Source organism: Plecotus auritus (assembly GCF_963455305.1).
Source record: "Plecotus auritus genome assembly, chromosome: 12".
In the NCBI taxonomy this organism is placed as follows: Eukaryota; Metazoa; Chordata; class Mammalia; order Chiroptera; family Vespertilionidae; genus Plecotus; species Plecotus auritus.
Window position 1 is genome coordinate 19,841,715 of NC_137778.1, and position 22,621 is coordinate 19,864,335.

Consider the following 22,621-nt stretch of genomic DNA (forward strand, 5'->3'; position numbering starts at 1 on the left):
CTTCTCACTAAATTTCTGAAGAGTCTACATGGTGGCCTTGCTCACACCCTTTTTTCCTCCTTTCTCCCTGAACATTCCATATACATTCTCTTTCTTCTAACATTTTAATGTTTTATTAGGAAAATACTAAAAATAACCGTAATAGTTATTACCCCAAATCTCTCCACTGACATTAACTACGATTCCCAGCCCCTTAACTCACAACTACTACCCTCCGCGGTAACTTAGATGAGCCATTTGGTAAATATCTTTGATGTACTTTCCTAGAAAGGGTAAAAAATATTATTATTTACTGTCCTTTTGCCCACATCTACAATGTTCTGAAGCTCTGGCCACATGTCTATTCTACTTCATAGACTTACAGCTTGCAAATCATGATCTTGGTCCAACTGGTACATTAATTCACTCTTGAGGTCCTTGCTTATTTGTTCTGGAGTAGCCTGTAAAATGGGAGAGCAACAGAAAAAAAGCACATAACTCATCTTCAGAAAGAATCCACTGGACACTTTAATGAAATATACTCAGAAGAAAAAAAAAAAAAAGTAAAATACAAGAGTCTGATCTCAAGAATAACAATGCACTCACGTAAGCCAGGGGCCCCTCATCAATGTTGCTGCTAGTCCAGGGATTCCAGTTGGACTGAGGAGGTGACCAAGGAACCACTCCCATTTGGTTTTGTCGCTGAGATGGCTCAAACTGAGCCAATTTGCCAAGGTTGAGAACAGCGGGCACAGAAGGATCATCAGGCTATTAAAAAAAGGAAAGCAAAAAAATAATACCAGGTCCTGATCTGACTAGAGAATTTCTTTACAAAGGTGAACTAAAGAGCTGCATACTTACTGGAGGTATGATTTCAAGATTTAGCTCTTGAACGATGTTTTGTAGCTGATGCTCTAAATCTTGAGAGATGTTAACTTTGTAAGGCTCCACCTACAGAAAAAGGATGACCATGAAAATCACATCACAACACATACAATCACTATTTAGTAGATCTATTATAGCAGTGATCAGAGTATGTAGCCAACGCTAGGTCTAAAATATTCCTAGAGCCAATAATAAGTCAGTTCCCTCCCGTGAAAGAATTACTTCAATGATTATTGCCCACTGTGAACACAAGCAACCCACCTGGCATAGATGACTAGTAGGGCCATTTCCATTTCTTAACTATAAATTAAACTTTACTGAAATCTTAAAACAGCAGCTAAATGTTTCACAATATTTCTCTAGGCTACTAAGTCTAAAGACTCACTGTCTCTCCTTCTTTCTTCTTTGTAAGTCCAGAGTAAGCTTCAACCACTCCAAGATGGTAGAGTTGTCTGACAAGTGACAGGGCACAGGACTGTGCTGCCAGTTTTTTATTTGATCCATGTTCACGTGCAAAAATCCCTATAAATTAAGGTCAGGATTACCAAAGACAGAAGAATAACTCAACTAAGTAAAGAAATATGTTGTTCCATAAGCAAAAAAAAAAAACAAAACAAACAAACCCCACCCTAAAATACAGAGTAAGCAATGGGTTCTAAGTTCTTTTTCATTCTAACTGCTAACCAAAAGAAATTCTATAATAGCTTATCAATTGAGTGACCAACCATCTTTGACTATAGGCTGACTCTAAGACACATACAAATCATCACTATAAAAGCAATAACCTATTTCCATAAAACGTGTCATTATTAATATTATTTGACATTAAAAAGGGGAAGGAAATATAGCTTGATATTATAAAAGCAAAGGGTCAATAAAGCAAAATTAAAAAATGAAAATGAATTCAAAGTGGTTAGCAATCTTCTCCTATAAAAAGTCAGATAATAAATATTTTAGGCTTTGCAAACCACATGATCTCTGTCATAACTATTCAACTCTGCCTTTAAAGTGGGAAGCCATCCATAGACAATACTTAACTAGGGTTTGACAAACTACAGGATCAGGAACTAATAGTTATGTTTTTAGAACTGTACAAATACAACAAAAATAAGTGTGTGATATATGTGACCTGCAAAACTTAAATATTTATGATCTGGCCCTATAAAGAAGTGTGCTATCCCCTGACACAAACAGATGAGTAACACTGTGTTCCAATACAACTTTCTTAAAGAAAATGCTAGTATAAGGTTTCCCCTCCTTCAGCATCATTCAGCTTTAAGAGAGATGACAAAGTAACAAGGGGCACAGGCCCTTCCTGTCTAATTAGCCAACTTAGTCAAATTAATTCTGATGGTTGTCAGATGAATGGGCTTACAGATGTCAGACTGCCTTAAATTCTCTTCCCTTAACATCCCAATCACTCAAAATAACTTATTTTTAAAGTGTGGGGTAAAAAAATTCAACATCATCTCCTGATGATTTATTCACAGACTACATTCTATCAGGAAAGTCCTTCATATATGAATTTGAAACACGAGTGTCAGCTGCAGAATTCTCAACTTGGAAAAAATCTTTGGCCATTTCTCTCAATCCCCAGATGAAGTAAATTGAATCCCAGAGACATAAGGTGTGATATTTGAAGTCATAAAATCTGTCAGTAACAAAGCCAGGTACATAGGGCTAGCTCCTTAGCCTTCAAGCACAACACACTGCCCGTTTTAAACTTACTAAGCATAAAGAATACATGCATCATACCTTTACCTTTTTACTGTCTTTATGAATAACCCCCATATAGCTTTGTTTCTCAGGGTTACTTTCTCACCTTTCCTTCTTGACTCTATGACTAATAAATGCTACACATCCGTCTTCTAATCCTGTCATCCAATTTATATTCCTTTTCTAAATTTCACCTAGCTAGTTTTACCTAAACAAACAAAAAGAACATTTTTGTGTAGAAATTTAAAAAAAACGTTTTAAAATTCTTTGACACTTGCAGACTCCTAAGTAGCCTACCATCTCTCACCCTTTCAATTTTAACACTAGCCTAATTCCCCCCCACACACCTGCAACTTGGGAAACTGGGTCCTCTCATATAATCACTAATATCCTAAAACACCCTAGATCAGTGGTTCTCAACCTTTTTAATGCTGCGGCCCTTTAATAAAGTTCCTCATGTTGTGGTGACCCCCAACCATAAAATTATTTTCGTTGCTACTACATAATTGTAATTTTGCTACTGTTATGAATCGTAATGTAAATATTTGTGTTTTCCGATGGTCTTAGGCAAACCCTGTAAAAGGGGTCGCGACCCACAGGTTGAGAACCGCTAGCAGGGTCACCTAAGACCATCAGAAAACACAGAAATTTATATTACGATTCATAACAGAAGCAAATTTACAGTTATGAAGTAGCAACGAAAATAATTTTATGGTTGGGGGTCACCACAACATGAGGAACTTTATTAAAGGGTCGCGGCATTAAAAAGGTTGAGAACCACTACCCTAGATGCTGCCTTGTATCATGTACTCTTTCAATTAATAAAACCCACATATTTGTAGCTCAAGACTCTACTGTGAATACTCTTCCTTTACGTAAGATTCAGCTTATCAGTAACACTTACTTCTGCCCAGCACCTTGATATAAATGGTCATTTCTGCAATAAAGCTCCTGTAACGACATATACAAACAAGGTTAGGAATTTCACTATTAGAAATGACTCAATCCAGGACTCCTAAATCAGTCAGGCTTTTCCAACTGCTTAAAGCAAATCACAGCCAAAAAACAAAAGAAAACAAACAAAAAAAACCATTGTAAAACACTTGCTTCTGTTCAATCCTAGAACAAATAGAGTATATAAACTTCAAATAACATACAACATGGCACAAGACTGGTATAATAAAAGCTGATAAGCCAATTTTTCATGAAAAGAAAATGTTAGGGTTTTAGATTCTATATATACTTACTCTTACTCCAAAGGTTGTACTCTGAATAGCTAGAAAACATTCAATGAAAAGGAATTTTCCACTTAGCTTGGGGCCAAGAAATAAAATAGGACCAAAGCTCTTTAAATTATAGCTGTGATTAAGATTCCTTTGTATGGGCTACCCACTAATGACTTCAATCTGTTAAGACAAGCTAAATATAGGTATGCATGCACACAGCACATGGACACACAAACACTGCATGTATCAGTGGCTCCTGAGGCAGGGGTCTGGTATCTGTCTACAGGTGACAACAGCCCTTAATAACAAAGAAACTTTTTTTAGCATATTTATATTACGTTTACTTAAATCAGATTCTGGAGAACAAAGAACTTTTGAAAATTACAGCTAAAATTGCTGGCAGATTCTAGGGAATGGTTTAGGTTTCAACAAGGGAAAAAATGCCCTTTGAAAACTATGCTTTCTGATCCTTCCACTGCTCAGGTACATTCTAACCTTGACTTTGTGCTATGAACAAAAGGTTAAGTGAGCGTTAAAAAGGTGTTAGACTCCTTCCTATACATCTTGTGAACTGACCTTCAGGCACAGCTGGTTCAGGGGTCAAAGGCCACTGACTTTCAGGGGAACAACATCCACCCTTTCATTAATGACACCGATGCCAGTATGTTTCTCAGCCAGGCTTAAAGTCAATCTCATTCTCCTCCACCTAGGGGGAACAGCGACACCAGAAATCAGTTTACAATCGTTTCCCATGTGATTGCTTAGTTCAGCCTAAGCAGCAGCACATGTGTGTGTATGAACACAGACCTCTGGTGTTGCTGTCTGTTATGCCTTTAAATAAAGGACATACAAGGAGCAATGCTGTCCCAGCTTCCCCAACTGTCTTTGCCTCCCTCATCTTCATATCCTGAATTCTTCAATTCTTTGTATCACAAGTCAAAGATAGTGACATAAAAAAATGTTTACAAAACTGCCAGCACAATTAAGTTATCTAACTGTTCTGAAGTCACCAAGTGCTGCTAAGCCCAATCAATTCAGAAGGACAAAATATTAAAGAAAAATTATTAACAAATGCATCTTTCCTTTATAACCTCTGAGGGTTTTAAAGTCTGACATCAGAATTAAGTATTTGAGAATTCAGGATTGAACAAAACAGTGGGGTGCAAGGTAACAATGCTCTAAAAATCACTTTGACCACAATGTCAAAGTTTTATTTTAGTAATAATTATTTTAGGGTTGCTAGATGCACCCAAGTGAGAAAGAATGCTTTTAATTTTCAAGAAAAATACTTTTAATGTATTTTGAGTAATTTATTTCTTATAAAGAACAGCAAATTAATCATCCAGGTTTTCATTATGACCTTCCCTCCCTTCCAATAAAATACAGTTCCCCCTGAAGAGTCTAATCCATATGAGCCTTCCTGGGAGTAATAATTACTACACCCTGGAATGCTCTCAGGAAGAACAGCAAGCGGGCTGAGAAACATACTGTCACTGTTACAAGGACCCCCCCCCTTATGTTCAGATTTATCAAGTTAACAGGCTACAAGGAGGCTAATTCACATACAAAGACTGAGGCTAAACCCTTAAAACTTCAATAGGATTCTTCAGAGCTAGCAAGTTTCAAAGCCGAACGAAAGGAAATCTAGATCAAGGTGCAATACAATCTACCTGAGACTCTAAAACTTAAGTGTCCAATTTGACCCATTAAAGAAATAATCATTGTAACTGCCTCTAACAGAGAATAAACTTGAGGCCTCTGGCTGATAGCACCAGCTGTGGTTATCATTTTTGCCTTTCAAACTCAAATGAGAACCTTGTTAAGTCTAGCAATATAAACAGCAGAATGTCTTACACAGCTGTATAAATCTTAGACCAATGAATATCCAAAACAACCTTAACTTTCTAAAGAAGCAAAGAGTGAAACAAGCAAACCTGTTGTGATCAGGGCCCACTTGGGTGTACTTATATTCTCCTTGGATCTTTTCTTTTTGGAAATATTGGTTCAGCCGAGCCTTAGCATTTTCCAAGGTCCAATTTCCATGAAGCCCAGCATTTAAATCCACTTCTTCTGATTCTAGAGTCTGTTGAATCAATGAAAATTAAATTTGGCTGCACTGATTGTATTTATGAATATTTAAGGTAGAGAAATTTTTAACAATAACGTCTTTGTACCATCTTTCATAATGCAAAAGCTGCTTTTAAAAAGCTACTTTTAATAGTTTCTATTCCTAGTCAAAATTGAGCTGGAATTCGTTTATACGGCATCTGATGGCCCTATTAGCTAACTAATACATTAGCTATTAACATACTGTATTTAAGTTGTTCCTAAGAAACCTTTGACAATTCTTTTGTGTGTGCTAGTTTTACCACTTTAAATATATTAAGTAGGAAGATAAGTTGTTTTATCAAGGCATTTTTACAATAAGAGCTCATAAAATGTACCGAGTGGGGTAACTACATTTCCTATAAAGCAGGTGAGATCTTTTATTACAACCAAGAAAAATACTGCTTTATTTCACAGGCAATTCTAGTAACCAGATTTAATGTGTAGTTTAGATTTTTGGTGTCATCAACATGTCTCAAATAACCACTGAAAACAATCACCTAAATTATTAAGTTGCGAATATCTTAAACCTTGCTATGAAATAAGTCCTCACTCACATTCCTAGAGATGTTAACACAGGGGGGTGACAAGTCTTACCGCTTGTACTTCCTGTTCTTCCTTTGAGTAATAATCCTTGCAGTTGGATCCTCGATCCCAGGTAGTCCCAGGAACACCATAGCCAGAGGCCCCAATTTCAGAATTATTTTCTATTAAGGGAAGAAAATGATTGTGTGTTTTTTTGGATGAATCAAACTGTAGAAAGATCCTAAATATTTTAAAGACTATTCCTAATTTAGATTTTGGCACTCCATAATTAGAAACGCAAGTTTCAATTATTTGGAAATGGGCTTGAAATCTCCATGACTTACTTGCAAAGTGTTATGTGACTACAGGATAGGACTAAATTGCTAATTCCAAGGCTGGTATGCAGGGCTAAGCTAGCAGTAATGGTCAGAAGTGGTTGACAATCTAGCATGCATTAGCAGTGTAGCACTGTTTGTCAAGGTGCTACATATGAAATAACTGATTAAATGATAAAACTATTTCTTTGCCAAGTATGACTAGGGAAGGAAGCTATCTGCTAGTGCTGGAGATAAAAAATGAGAAGCTGAAAGGGTAAGTGATGAATCCTAACGAAAAAGCAGAGTAACTAAAAAGAGTATTGACTAATCATATACTTTAAAATAATTACTCCACCCAATAATCTTAAGTAAATACCACTGTTATTCTCATTTCATAAATACTGGATATGAGACTAAGTAATTTGACCAAATACCTTAGTTCATTTACTTTACAGTGGACATACCAATGAAAGTTTAAGTAATATATGGAATTCAGCGATGGCTTGGATCCATAGGTAAACAAGTAAGTCTATAATATATTCGGTAGGGTAAGTTAGAAACAAGAAAGGGCAATAAATAAGACCCTTTAACCAAATGTTCTAGCCTGTGCAAAAATCCATCCAGAGATTAGAAATAAGTAAATACTAATTATAGCAAGGGATTTAAGCTGTATCATGCTTTATAAAAAAAATTAAATGAGCTGGTGGTATTTGGAAACTTATGAAATGAAGGCTTTGGGATCGCTCATAACATTAAGAGTTTATTAGAGTTATTTCTTTCTATCTAAGTGAAAAACAGAGATGACCAAGCAAGGTAGTGTATAACTTACTCTCAGCCATGCGAACACACTCAAGTTCCCTACCTGCCAAGAGAGCCAGATGTGGGGGAAGAGGTCCTCCCATGGTTGTTGGCAAACCTTCGCCGGTATCTGCTGTAGTGTCAGGTGTATCGGTAGGTGGGGGAACAGGGGGTGCCACCTGCAAGTGAAAAAGTCAAGACAGTATAAGCAATTTCGCCTTCACAGGGACTAGTAAATTCTTTTCTACTTAAAGCCCACATGCTGCCCCTCCTCTTCCCATATTAACCTCTTTGCTTTCAGTAACTATAAAACTATCAAGTTCTCATTTCAGGTAGAAAAGGCAAGAGTAGTATAGATTACTCATAATTCTCCACCTGGGAATTTTATAATATAACATGTACATAAATATAGTTTTCCCATAAAAAGTGAGATCAGTTTATGCTGTATTGTTAATTTACTTCTTCTTCCACTTACTATCTTTCTAAGTACATTCAACATTCAAGAAGTATCTGTTAGGAGCCTTCCACATGGTAACACTGTTCTGGGTACTGAGGATAAAACAATGCACAAAAGGCACATGTTCTGTACTAAGAGAGCTATATTCAATAGCTATATTCTTATAGAGCTAAACAAGAAATAAATACATAATATGTCAAGTGTGATAGAGAAAAATGAAGCAGAAAATAAAGACTGTGAGAGAGCACTATTTAAATAAAGTGAACAGGGAAAAGCTGCACTCATAGGTGACATTTGAGAAGAGATACGAAGCAAGTGAAGAGCCAACCAAAAAAGGAACTGGGAGAAGAGATTTCCAGAGGGGAAACATCAAGGTTTAAGACAAATGCAAAATATTTTACATACATTTTCTACTTCTTTAACTATTGATCTACATGAATTTTAAGGACTTACTTCTCCATTGTATGGATATACTACACAAAGAAAAAGTAGCAATGATTTGAAATTTCTGATGAAAAGACCAAAGCAGGACTGCATTTGAACATCAAGAAGACAAAAATCATGACTACAGAAGAAATATACAACTTTTCACATAGATAATAATAAAGACATTGTAATTGGTAGATTTTCTTACCTTAGTTCAGTCATCAATTCAAATGGAGACTGCAACCAAGAAATCAAGAGGGAGCTGACTCAGAAGGACAGCAATGGAAGATTTAGAAAAGATCATCAAGAGCAAAGATGTGTCAACAGAGACCAAGGCGAAAACTGTTCACACCCATATTATTTCCAATTACTATGCATAGATGTGAAAGTTGGACAGTGAAGAAGGCTGACAGGAAAAAAACCGATTAGTTTCAAATATAGTGTAAGACGAACAAGTGTATCCTAGAGCAAATTAAGCCTGAAATATCACTGGAGGCAAAAATGAAAAAACGGAAGCTGTCCTACACTTCGGGCACATCATGAGAAGGCGGGGCTCTTTGGAAAAGACAATACTACTGGGGAAAATAGAAGGGAGTATGAAAAGAGGAAGACCAGATATGAGATGAATTGACTCCATAAAAGAAGCCATAGGCACAAATCTATAGGAGCTGAGCAAAGCTGTTAAAAACAGAACATTATGGATGTCATTCATAGCATGTAACGAGGAGTCCCGAGCCAACTCAACAGTTCATCACGCACGCACACACACTCTATATAACTCAAGCAATACCATGTTGATGGATATCTTAAAAAATTTATAACTTCAAAACCGAGAGAAAACAAATATTGAAAATCACTTTTAAAAAAATTACAAAGCCCGGCCGGCATGGCTCAGTGGTTGAGTGTCAACTTGTGAACCAGGAGGTCTCGGTTCGATTCCTGGTCAGGGCACATGCCCGGGTTGTGGGCTCGATCCTCAGTTGCGGGGCGTGCAGGAGGCAGCCAATCAATGATTCTCTCTCATCACTGATGTTTCTATCGCTCTCTCCCTCTCTGAAATCAATAAAAATATATATTTTTTTAAAATTATAAAACACTGCCTTAAACTCTCTGTTCTTAGGGAAAAATTCATAAAAGTTAAAAGACATCAACATTTTAAAAAGCACCACAGTGCTCTACAGAAAGGTTGCTGAATTCCATACTCACCCAGCAATACATATGATAATCTATTTTCCCACATTCTCTCCAATTCTTGGAATTATAGATACATTTTACATCTTTACCAATATCAGTTTTGGTATTTGTTCTAACAATCTATTATTTTAAATTACAGTTTCTTTGCCCAATATTCTACCTGGATATTCACTGTTATCATTGATTTCTAAGAATTTAACATTTCAGTGCTATTCACTCTGTCATACAAGTTCCAAAAAATTTATTTGTCCTTTCCCTTTTAACTTTATTAATACTGCTCACTGTCTAACAAAGTAGTTTGTTAGTATATTTTCTAGTCAAATCTAGTTTCTGCCTTTTACATTCTCCACAAAATGGCCTTTCCTATCCTGAGAACTACTATCTACCATTTCTTGTACAATAATAAAAGCATTTGAAGTTCCTTTGAATAAACAACTACTTATCTGCCCTCCAAAGTCTTGACAGACACTGTTATTTAAACAGTCTGTCACTATAATTTCAAATTTTCATTTAGAACCAAGTGTTCAAATTTCCAAATATTTAGTAGGATTTTTGGGGTCCCTTTCTAACATTACCATTTTAGTTTTGCCATACATATTAGCATTTTTAATGCTAAGTGGGGCTGGTTCAATATGAATTGATGTTTTGTCTTTTCTACTTTCTTCCTTAAAGTTTATTCTAATATTATTATGTCTACTCCTGTTTTATTTGTACTTCATTTGTCTGATAAAGCTTTATTCATTATTTTCAACCTTTCTGATTAAAAGATTCTATTATTTTATAAAGAAAAGATGCTGGAAATGCAAGACCAGTGTAGCTGGAAAACAGAAAGTGAGGAAGAAAATAAAAAATGCATAGTCAAAGCATTCAATAGAAAAGATCTGAGCATGTTAAAATGCTACAATGAAAAGACAATAGGGTCTTGTTTCTGGTGTGGCCAAACAAGCTCCTGCAGGTAACATGAACTCCGGAGAAGGGGGGGAATACCTAAGACTCCCACAACTATATGAAGGCACTAAAAAGTGAACAAAAGCTAGCAGACTCTGGAGGGGACTTAGAATGAGAGAAATCAAAGGATAGCGAAAGTGTAACTTCTATTTATTTTGGCTTTTAGTCTGAGGAAAGATTGTGAGAGGCAAATAAAACTTCAGTAGAAAATGTGGTCTTTCTGGCCAGAAGTATCAGATGGTAAGAGTTTGGGGACCAAAACTGCTAGAAAGTGAGGAGGGAATCCTGGAAAGTAAAGAGGGAGGAACCTTAAATTCTGTGCATGAACCCTGCCCAAATTTCTAACCCTTGAACTACATACACATACACTGGGCAGATTCCAATCTGCCTAGCAAAGGATCGGAAAACTGAGGTAAGATTTGAGCTGTTAGTCAAAAGGCAGTGTTTGCAGATAGAAAGTCCAATCAACTTACCTGCTTAATAAACAGTAAAAGCAATACTCTGGAGGAACATTATTTAAGATCTCCACAATATAATATTCACAATGCGCAGACTATAATACGAAGTTACTTGACATAAAAAAGGAAAAGGTGATCTGATCTCAAGAGAAAATGTAATGAACAGATCCAAACCTTGAGGTGACTCAGATGTTAGAATTAGTAGTCAAGGACTTAAAAGCAGCTATTATAACTATGCTCAATGACATAAAGGAAATTCATATTCATGTATTATGAACATCTATAATAATAAAAGCATAATATGCAAATCGACCAAACAGAACGACCATCCGGACAACCACGCTATGCACTGGCGCCAGGCTAGCCTAGGCGGGTGCCATCAATGGAGGGGCTCTATGAGGGAGGCCCAGGCTATATCTATTCTATATATACTAGTGGCCCGGTGCACAAAATTCATGCCAGGGATCCCTCAGCCCGGCCTGCACCCTACCCAATCTGGGACCCCCTAGGGGTTGTCCGACTGCCAGTTTAGGCCCGATACCTGTGGGATTGGGCCTAAACTGGCAGTCGGACATCCCTCTCGCAATCCGGGACTGCTGGCTCCTAACCACTCACCTGCCTGCCTGCCTGATTGCCCCTAACTACTCTGCCTGCCAGCCTGCTCACCCCCAACTGCCCCCCCCCATGCCGGCCTGCTCACCTCCAACTGCCCCCCCATGCCAGCCTGATCACCCCCAACTGCCCTCCCCTCCTGGCCTGATCGCCCCTAAACACCTCTGCCTTGGCCCCGCCACCATGGCTTTGTCCGGAAGGTCTCCAGGTCTAATTAGCATATTACCCTTTTATTAGTATAGACTAAAGGCCCGGTGCACGAAATTCGTACACGGGGGTGTGTGTCCCTCAGCCCAGCCTACACCCGCTCCAATCTGGGTCCCCTCAAGGGATGGGGCCTAAACGGGCAGTCAGACATCCCTCTCACAATCCAAGACTGCTGGCTCCCAACTGCTCGCCTGCTTGCCTGCCTGGTTGCCCCTAACCACTTCTGCCTACCAGTCTGATCACCCTCTAACCACTCCCCTGCCAGCCTGATTGATGCCTAACTGCTCCCCTGTCAGCCTAATTGCCCCCAACTGCCCTTCCCTGCAGGCCTGGTCACCCCCAACTTCCCTCCTCTGCTGGCCTGGTCACCCCTAACTGCCCTCCCCTGCTGGCCTGATCGCCCTCAACTGCCCTCCCTTGCAGGCCTGGTCCCTCCCAGCTGTCCTCCCCTGCTGGCCATCTTGTGTTGGAGTGACAGTCAATTTGCATATTACTCTTTTATTAGATAGGCTAAAAGGCTAAGTGTCCAAATGGTCACTATGACACGCACTGACCACCAGGGGGCAGACGCTCAACGCAGGAGCTGCCGAGCTGCAGTAACTTGGCAGCGGTGGTTCCCGGGTGACGCACCCTGAAACCAGAGCGGAGGGAGCCTGATTCCTCACGGGGCAGCACGATTCCACCTTCAGCTGTGGGTTATGTTGTTGCTGGGGCACTGTCGGCCCCGAATCTGGTTTACTGCACAATTGCGTTTGCCTTCCACACCCTGTACAACAGCAACTTTTCAGAGTGGCCTCTCACATTCCAGTGGGGGGATGTTGGAGAGCTGGTTTCGGCCCAATCCCTGCCAGGCCGAGGGACCCCGCTTACTCCGCAGATGCTGGGGAAAGACAGCGGGAGGTTGGCTCCACGGTGTGTCCAGCCCTTCTTACCCAATCCTGCCCTGCTGGCCACCTTCTAATTAATTTCCTTTCAATGTGCACGAATCGTGTACTGGGTCACTAGCATGCTTATAATGAATGAAAAAGTAAGAAATGCCACCAAACTGGCAGGCGAGGGGAGCTAAAAATTCTAGAAGTGAAAAATACAATATCTGAAATAAAAAATTCACTGGATGGACTTACCAGCAAAATGGAGATGACAAAGGAAAAAAAAAGCGGTAAATTTTAAGATAGTCATTTGAAATCATCCAATCTGAGTAACAGAGAGAAAGTAGGGGGAAAAAAGAAGACAGCTTTGGAACCCTTGGGATAACATCAAAAGTTTAACCATACATGTGAACATAGGAATCTCAGAAAGAGAAGAGAAAAAAATGAGGCAGAAGAAATAATAACCAAAAGTTTCTAAATTTGGTGAAAGATAAATTTAAAGATTCATGAATCTCAGCAAGCACCAAGCAGTATAATTAAACAATAACCAAAAAACCAAATTAGTCATATCATAATCAAACTCTAGAAACCAAACATAAAGAAAAAAATGAAAGCAACCAAAGACAACACAATGACTGGTTTTGGCTGACTTCCTATTAGAAAAAATGGAGGTAAGAGAATGAAAAATTATTTTTAAAGTACTGGAAAATGGAAACAGGCACCCCAAAATCCTATTACTCAAAGAAGGTAAAAGAAAAACATTTTCACATAAAACAAATTAAAGAGAATTTGCTGTTGGCAAGACAAGCAAGAGGAAGAGGCTAAGAGAGATAGAATAGGTCATATCATGTGGAGCAAACGTTAATAGTTTCAAATATCTGAAAGAGGTACAACATTGTTTTCACAGCCAGAAATAATGTCAAGATCACCTTGCCCAATCCCTTCATTTTACAAATGGGCAAAACAATGTAATTAAAAATCCTATGATTATCTACAATATACTAGAAAGTCTCTTTTCTGAGTCAAAAGCAATGGGAGAAAATAAAACGTATCTTTACAAGTCAGAACACAAAAATTCAGTGAAAATAAATTGTTAAAATTTATATAGATATGATTTCTAAAAGTTTTATAAAACTGAATTTTTCATTTCAGTTACTTAAGGGATCTACTTAACTCATAATGTGAACTTTTTCCTTTTTATAGTCAAACTTTCTTTTTAATTAAAAGAAATAAAGTTTATTTCTTAAAAACAATACTAGAGAGGGGACTTTGCTGTGTACTTAGATATAACTAAAATAATCATGGTTTCAAAACCACCACAATGATATTTCATTGCATGAAATGCTATTTCTTTCTGCATATAACAAAGTGTTAACGGGACCCAACATTGTGTCTTAAAATGTTACTGATTTTTATATTTTGTTTAACGTGTTATCTTTGGAAGTACACAGAACACAACAGGCTCTGGAAAAATCAGTCTACTAATTAATGAAATATATAAAACGGTATTTCCCAAGCCCACAAGTCAGGTACATAATAATGAAATAAAATCTTAAGGAACTCATCCCAGTACTCTTAGAAAATCCAATGCATTTGAAAACAACATTGAAAAATTGTCACTCTAAGTCTCCATACACATTGGGTTAGCATACGCTCATAACATACATCCTCAAGTGCTTGGCCCTCCGTACTTACAGCAATAGCTGGGACTTCTTCACTCTTTACTTCATTTATTCGAACCAAATAGTTAACAAAGTCTCTGGCAGCATTGCTCTGTGCATCTTTTTTATTAGTGGAATTGCCCATGCCAATGTAATTATATCCTTCCACTCGAACCTTTAACAATGAAGAAACAATTTATTAAGAGACTGGCCTAAGTGTAATTCTGGGACTTAAAAATATTATAATTCAACAATCCATTAAGGCAGTGGTCGGCAAACCACGGCTCGTGAGCCACATGCAGCTCTCTGGCCCCTTGAGTGTGGCTCTTCCACAAAATACCACGGCCTGGGCGAGTCTATTTTGAAGAAGTGGTGTTAGAAGAAGTTTAAAAAATTTGGCTCTCAAAAGAAATTTCAATCGTTGTACTGTTGATATTTGGCTCTGTTGACTAATGAGTTTGCCGACCACTGCATTAAGGGATAACAATTGACTATTGGAGATATACTCCATAAACACACTGAAAATAACACATCTACCATAAGAGAATATGGACTGGCTGCCTTATGAAAAAGCTTGAAGCATGTTGTCCAGTGATAAACTAATCCAAAAACAAGAATATTAAATTATGTGACTCAGAAATTCTCCTCTCATGCAACAGAATGTTGCACATTAAAATGCAATTTTATAAGACCCAAGAACAAGTTCTCCATTTATTTTAAGCACTTAGATCTAAAAAGCAATGAAGAACTGCTCTACAGGAGTTGGCAAACAGCGAACAACTGCCTAATCTGTGTTACTGGTACCATAGAAGCTGAAGATACATGTTCTAATTAGAATAATTTACTTAGCATATTGTTTTAAAAATAATATTCATCTGAAAATGATTTATGAAGATATAGAATAGCAGGCAAGCCACAATCAAGAACATTATCCAATGTGTAACACATTACCATTTCCAAATAGAAAACAATGTTCTTTTAACACCAAAATAACCTCAAAAATCTTATCAATATACAGTATTCTTTAGTACCTCACACATGAATTTCTGCCTGTTTTTGTTCCCCACTGCTCTTATTTCATAGGTTGGGGCCATCTTCCTTTTGCCACACCAGGCATATAGAAAGTTTTTAACATCACCCATGATGCAGGTGTTGTCTTCAGACCTAAAAAAACAAAAGTTAGTTAAAAACTGCATTACTTGTAAGAGTAAACTTTGGAAATTACCAAGCTGGAAATAACTAAACAACTGGAATTTACTAAAAATCTAGGTTAAACGTAAGATATTCTAATGCATTGCTAGTAAAATTGCCTATGAATAAATTTTAATGACGTAATTATTCTATGACATTTTAAGAAAAAGCAGGATACAAAATTGTACAATTAGAACTACAGAAAAGTATGTATGCATAAGTCAATACTAGAAATGTCCCCCAAAATGGTTATCTTTGGGTGACTATGAGTGACTTTTAAAAATTTTATGTAACGCCCCACGTTTTACAATAGGCACATTATGTGCTTTAACTCATTTAATCCTCACAACAATGATAGGTAACATTATATGGTAAATGCATACTATTATCTTTTTACAGAGGAAGAAACAAGGGCATACAAAGTTTAAGTAACCTTTCTCAGTTACCTGCTGTAGAGACCTAATTCAAACTCAAACTACTTTCTAAGAAATGGTCACCCATTTTTATTCTTATTCTGATTATGTCTCCTAGCTGCAGACTGTATACTGTAAATCCAAATACAAAAAATATGCTGTACTTGAACTAAAAACAGTAATCTGTTAACTTCAATCTCTCCTTTAGGCCTTGTTATCACAGTTGGAGGATATTAAGTTTTCTTGAGGTGCAACATAGCATACTTGGCACTCCCCCTCTACTTCCCAATTTGCAAGATACCAACAGATACAAAGCCTGAGTCTAAAACATGGCTGCAAATTATAAGCAAGATATGAAACCAAATTTAGAACCAAAACAAAAACTATGAATTTTTTGCTGTGAGAAGAAACCCCATAACATCAAACCTTTGTCTTTTGTTAATTAATGTTTAGTGCATTTTGTTAATACCTACATCTAATGTCATCAAACTGGACCCTGTTTGTATAAACCTGTTCATTCTGTAGCTGCAGACTAACCCTGGGGACATCCTATTAATAGAAAAGGCATGGAAAGCTGAAGCTACCTATCTATAAATTCCACTCCTGAATAATTAATAAAAAGAAAAAGCCTTCAAGGTGAATGAGTAACATAAAATAGGAAAAACTACGCCATCAATTTTCTTCTTTCCTAGGTATGTAGTCTCAGATCTAACTCCATAATATTCAATATCAAATACACGCTAATGTGCCCAAAAATACACTGAAAATTTACTCCTTTCTAAGGTACAAAATCAAGTTCATCCAACTGCAGCACTAACAAACTCATTTGAATTCTAATTTGGCATCTTAGTCAAAACAGAATTTTAAATTTCCTTCCCAAACTCATCCCTCTCCATGCCCCAATCCAAGTGTTCCCATCTCCCTACATGCACCACCATCCACCAAGTTACTGGTCATCAACCAACTGGGATTCATCTACTCAAGATCCTCCACAGCTATCCTTGAAGAGCCTTCACTCCGTGCTGGACAGTATCCCTAGGTCATCTATTTTACTTAACCCTTACAACAACCACATAGAAAAAGTATTAGCGTTCCCTTTTTACTGGTGAGTATGACTCCTAATCTATACAATTCCGCCTCCAAAACTTATCTCTGTGGATGGAAAACGGACATATACGAAACCTGACAAGTTCAGGGGGTCAGATGGGGGGCCAGCATGGTAGGCCCCACAAACTCAGAGACTGAAAGTAACCACATAGGATGGTCTGAACATAAAAATGCCTAACTAGAAGTGAGCCATGGTGGGTAGTCCTGTCCTAGAGGTCAGTGAGTTCCTTGTCATAGGTCAATCTTTCAACTTAAGTGAGCCTGTCTACTGTCTTTTTGGATCTAAGATAGCACAGCTTTGAAACTTCTCCAGACCCCTTAGGGCACAACCTGTTGCAGAACCCCTCATTGTTATATTGCTCCCCAATACCATCTCTATGTTAATTAACTACCCTGTACCCCCAAAGGTAAATGTTTTACTTTTAGCCAATCCCAGAGATTTCCCCCATTTGCTTCCCCCCCACCCTTAATCTACCACCAATGAATTTCATGTCACTCTCCTTACATCTCTTCCTCTGATATAATGTATAAGCTGCAAGACTGCCATTCTCCAAAGCACTCCGTTGAGATTTTGCTTCCCAGCAATTGTCATCAGTTTGGCTCAAATAAACGGATAAAAATTCTCTACCCTCTGGACCTTTCCATCTCTTCTCCCACCACTACTGTGCACCTGGCGGACTGCAATGTCGTCCTGAATGAGTCCCTTTTCACTCTGGCCACCCTGAAATCCATTTTTCTTTTAAATCCTTCTCACCACAATGAGGTACCATCTCACACCTGTCAGAATGGCTATCATCAATAAATCAACAAACGACAAGTGCTGGCAAGGATGCGGAGAAAAAGGAACCCTCGTGCACTGCTGGTGGGAATGCAGACTGGTGCAGCCACTGTGGAAGACAGTATGGAGTTTCCTCAAAAAGTTAAAAATGAAACTCCCATTTGACCCAGTAATCCCATTTCTAGGACTATATCCCAAGAAACCAGAAACACCAATCAGAAAGGATATATGCACCCCTATGTTCACAGCAGCACAATTTACAATAGCTAAGACTTGGAAACAGCCTAAGTGCCCATCAGCAGATGAGTGGATTAAAAAACTATGGTACATCTACACAACGGAATACTATGCTGCTATAAAAAAGAAGGAACGTCTACCATTTGCAACAGCATGGATAGAACTGGAGAGCATTATGCCAAGCGAAATAAGTCAGTCGGAGAAAGAGAAATATCACATGATCTCACTCATATGTGGGATATAATCATCATCATTTGATGAACAAAAATAGACCCACGGACAAATGGCAGGGGAGGGGGGGTGGTTAGAGAGCAATCAAAGGACTTGTATGCAAGCATATTAGCATAACCAATAGACACAGACACTGGGTCGGTGGGGGCTTGCCCCGGGTGGTGGTGGTGGGGGGGGGGAGAGGGGGAAGAAACACATATAAAACTTTAGACAATAAAATAAATAAATCTTTCTCACCACACCAGCAGTCACAGGACCTTTTCAGTTTCTTCCCAATCTCTGCCCTTAAGCGCTCACTAATACCTGCTACCTCTGCAGGTCTGCTTTTCCTTGTTCTCAAGGCTAATGAGCCACGTCCCTCATCTCAAAGATCTCCCTCCTCCCAAAGGCCTTCCCTGTCCACCCTATGCAGCTCTCTCTCCCTTTACACTATTTAATTTCTCACGTTGAAAGGGGCAGAAATAGAATGTTGGGGAACCAGCTAGTATTGTAAGAAATATTAATCATGCTGTTAACCATGACTGTTTTATTCTGATTAAAGGCACATTCTACCCAGGCTGGAGCTGGCCTGGAGATGCAGCCGTTCCACCCCCCATTTGGAGCTGCCTATTATCATGGAAAGATTAACAACTATGCTGCAGAAATCAGAATCGCCAGCCCTATGAAGGTCCCCCAGCGCTTTTTGCATACCTGCAGACCTTTTGCAAACCTCCAGCCTGCTTACCAGTTAATTGCCCATCCGGCATTCCCCTTGGCTATTTCCCCATGTAACTCCAGCCCTTGCATATCACTCACTAAGCCCTTGGCAGATACCTAGTCCTTTTGCGTATCTGTAAACTGCTCTTTTGCCTACCTTTCCTTTGTAGTTCTACGTATATAAGCAGCTGGCTTACTGGGGGCTGCAGATTTTTGTGGCTCTCCCATACTGCCAGCAATATTGGAATAAATGCTCATGTATGATTTAACCCTGTCTCTGTTTAATTGGCTCGAGTAGTGACAGGCAGCAGGGCCCAATATTTGCCCGGTTACAATGTCTTTTTATCGAAACCAGCAGACGTTTATCTCCCCTCCCCCCCCCCCCCCCCCCCCCCAATCCTCACCGCCACCTCGGTGAGGGGCAGGACTGTGCCTAACTTGTTTACGGCTCCATCCACGGGGCCTGCGCCCAGTGTTTGCAGCACAAAGGAATGACGGAAAGGCTTTGGGTGTGTGTGGCGTCAGGAGGCTCGCCCTCAGACAACGGACCCGCTTTCGATGGGCCGAACAACGCCCAGGCGCGGCCGGAGAAAGGTGGGATTTGTTCTGGCTGCTAGGGAGGCAGGACTGGGATTAGTGGGCAAAAGGCCGGGGGCTAAAACGCACCCAGGGCTGCGCAAGCGCAGCGGAGCGAGCAGCACGCACCCCGCAATCCCGGCACGCGGTGCGGCGGCTCGCCCTTCCCCCACCCGCCACCGCGGCCCGCGCTTCGCAACAAAGCCCGGCTGCAGAGCGGTGGGGCCCCACGCCGCCCGCCAGAACGGGTGGCAACGACGCCTTTTCCCTACCGGCCTCCGCTGCCTGGTGCCCGAGAGCACAGCCCTCTTAGGACGGTCCGCGGTTCCGGCCTCTCTCGGAGACACCAGGCGAACGAACCGCAACTCGCACAGAGGCGCCGGCGAAATGGCTCCTGCGGCGACGACGGGGGGCGTGGCCAGTGCGTTTACGCAGGCGCAGAAAGCAAGCTAGGCGCCGCGGACGCTGCGCGGAAGAGGCGGAGCCTGAGCATCCCGTCGCCTAGGAGATCCGCTGCGCCTCTAGGGTCGCTTCCGGTAGTGTGCAGGCCGCTTTTGAACGTTTTGGGGAGTCGGGGTCCTATACCATTTTGATGCAGCAAAATGTTTCACAGTTTTTGTCATAGGGACCTCTAGTAGATGAGGTGCCCTTCGAAGACTGAACTGGAAATCTTAGGTGCTAACTTTGTAAGGTTGTGATGATTAAGTGAGACGGGACATGAAAGACGATTAGCTCAGTATTTGGCTGGTAATAGGTGTTCAAGAAGTGTTGTTATTGTTGCGATTCAGACACGGTAACGCGAACATCTCCTGAAAAAGAAGGCAGGGACCCTGCTTGGCTAGCTCAGGCCACTCGCCGCAGTGCTTGACACACTGCATTGTTAAGAGCTCAGTAAAAACTAGTTTAATAAATCGATAACATCCTTCAAGATTGTTCTGGTTTGCAGTGGAGATCCTTTTGTCTTCAGAATCTTTGGAATACTACTTTATCTCCTGAACTAGTGTAGTAGTCACTGTTAAAGTTTGAACTCTAGTGCTTCCTAGGAGGGCAACAAAATACAAAATATTTCAAGTAAGGGTTGTTCCAGAGAATCCTGACTAATCGATTCACCTGGGCCCATTAAATTATACACCCTATTTTTCACCTCTTTCATTACTTTTTTTTTCTTAACTCTCCTAGCTCATAGTGATCAATCCCTTTAAAACTCTGTTGCTCTTACAATCGGAATAATAATTGAATATTAATTCTTTTATATTCTCCATGTATTTGTTCTCTTCAATTAAGGGTAACAACATTCAGTAAAAGGCATTATTTTTTATTTCTTTGTACCTTTCAGGGTGTTTACAGCTTCAAGTGCCTGATGTTTATGATAAGGGAAACTCAATTATCATAAATGGATTTGCAAGTGTTTTGAATTAGATGCGGAACACAGCAACATATTAAGTATAAACAAAATTTTCAGAGGTGGAACTTTGGCTTCCAAGGATTATGGAAAATTTTATTATTACTGAGTTGGTTCTTAATTTAGTCCTGGCACCTGAGACCTAGAATCTCCAGGGGATTGGGTGCCAGTGACTGTCATTAGGTGCTAGGTTGCCCTAAGCAACTAGCAACGAGCACCCTCTCTAAGATCTTCCTTAACACTTGCAGATAAAACTTCAAAACATGCTCCCTTTTCTATCTATGCCTCTTTGACCTGGCGTTTCTCTAAAATCACTTAGCCAAAAGCTTTCTCTCATTGTGTTATTCACTGTTATAGTCACATCTGGGTCATTCAACAGTATGCAGATATTTTTCATTCCCTATCCTCTACTGTTAGAAGCAAGCATAAAAATTCCCAGCCTAGGAAAAAATATGAGTGTGGCACTATAGTCCTGGTGCTGGTAATAATACATGCAAATTTTCATTTCAGTTCTTGCCCTGGGTTTAGTATCATTTTCAACTTTATTTTGCCAGCTATTAGTTAAAAGGTTTAGCAGTGACCCAATGTTTCTCTGTTGTTTCACATACTGAATTGCTTGGATAGCTACAAAAACTAATAATAGCTAACACTTCACTGTGCTTATGATGTGCCACATGCTATTTTAAGACTTTTATATGTATTACATCATGTAATCCTCACAATAACCCCAGGAGGTAGATATTATCATTTTCATATTATAGATAACTGAAGGACTGGAAGTTAAATAACATGTAGGTCACATAGCTATAAATGGGAGAGCTGAGACCTGAACACACATGGCGTGGATCTGAAATCATACCAATAACCACAGGACAACCCTGCCTTGCATACAACCATGTTATATTCTTTGCCATTTTATACTAGGCTGAACCCAACCCTGCACTACATCAGTAGGTCCTAGGGCTTGACTCTTAGGGATAACACTGGCTAAGAGGTGTTGTTAAAGTGGACATACACTCACTAGGAATACTTTTTAAAAATAAAATAAGACACAAAACACAAAGCCGATGGATGTAGAGTTTGGATTATTCTTTTTAAGATTTAGTTTTAAATGTGTTACTGCAGTAACCCATGGCTTAAAGCCAGGGAGGCTTTGCTCTAAAACATTAGGTTCAAACTTAATGTTCTAGAGTAGACCCAGAGAAAGATGCTGTTGAGTGGAATTGTGTGCACCTGCTGAGCAAACAATGCAGGTGGAGAAAATAAGGACAGACCTGAAAGGTTCTAGACACAGCAAGTACAATACATAATACATTACAACAAAAGTTAAATCCTTTTTAAAAGTGGAATTGATAGTGGTAGTGTTAATGGCTTAATATTTAAGACTGATGACTTTTAGTGTGATGAATGTCACAAATAGAGTGTACAATCTGGATTCCAACAGAAATGATTGTCTAGATTTTGAGGATGGAGAATAAAACATATCTGGTTCCTTTAAAATTGTTGGTATTTGCCCTAACCAGTTTGGCTCAGTGGATAAAGCATCGGCCTGCGGACTGAAAGGTCCCAGGTTTGATTCCGGTCAAGGGCATATACTGTGGTTGCG

General features: G+C 39.4%; 1 protein-coding gene across 2 annotated transcripts in view; it reads right to left on the reverse strand.

Moving 5' to 3' along the window:
* DHX9 (DExH-box helicase 9) overlaps positions 1 to 20,038 on the reverse strand; it is a 46,633-nt gene extending 26,595 nt beyond the window's left edge. The window contains exons 1-11 of one of the 2 annotated variants that reach the window (XM_080649106.1): positions 19,886 to 20,038; positions 15,416 to 15,548; positions 14,419 to 14,559; positions 7,617 to 7,731; positions 6,510 to 6,619; positions 5,741 to 5,889; positions 3,485 to 3,531; positions 1,250 to 1,386; positions 841 to 930; positions 586 to 747; positions 363 to 440 (exon numbers count right to left, since the gene is read on the reverse strand). In XM_080649106.1, coding sequence (XP_080505232.1) covers positions 363 to 440; positions 586 to 747; positions 841 to 930; positions 1,250 to 1,386; positions 3,485 to 3,531; positions 5,741 to 5,889; positions 6,510 to 6,619; positions 7,617 to 7,731; positions 14,419 to 14,559; positions 15,416 to 15,526 — 1,140 coding nt within the window. In that variant the 5' untranslated portion in view covers positions 15,527 to 15,548; positions 19,886 to 20,038. Of the gene's footprint in view, positions 1 to 362; positions 441 to 585; positions 748 to 840; positions 931 to 1,249; positions 1,387 to 3,484; positions 3,532 to 4,382; positions 4,506 to 5,740; positions 5,890 to 6,509; positions 6,620 to 7,616; positions 7,732 to 14,418; positions 14,560 to 15,415; positions 15,549 to 19,885 lie in introns of those variants that run through there. The other variant, XM_080649107.1, reaches the window with a different exon arrangement.
* Between the last annotated feature and the right edge of the window lie 2,583 nt (positions 20,039 to 22,621).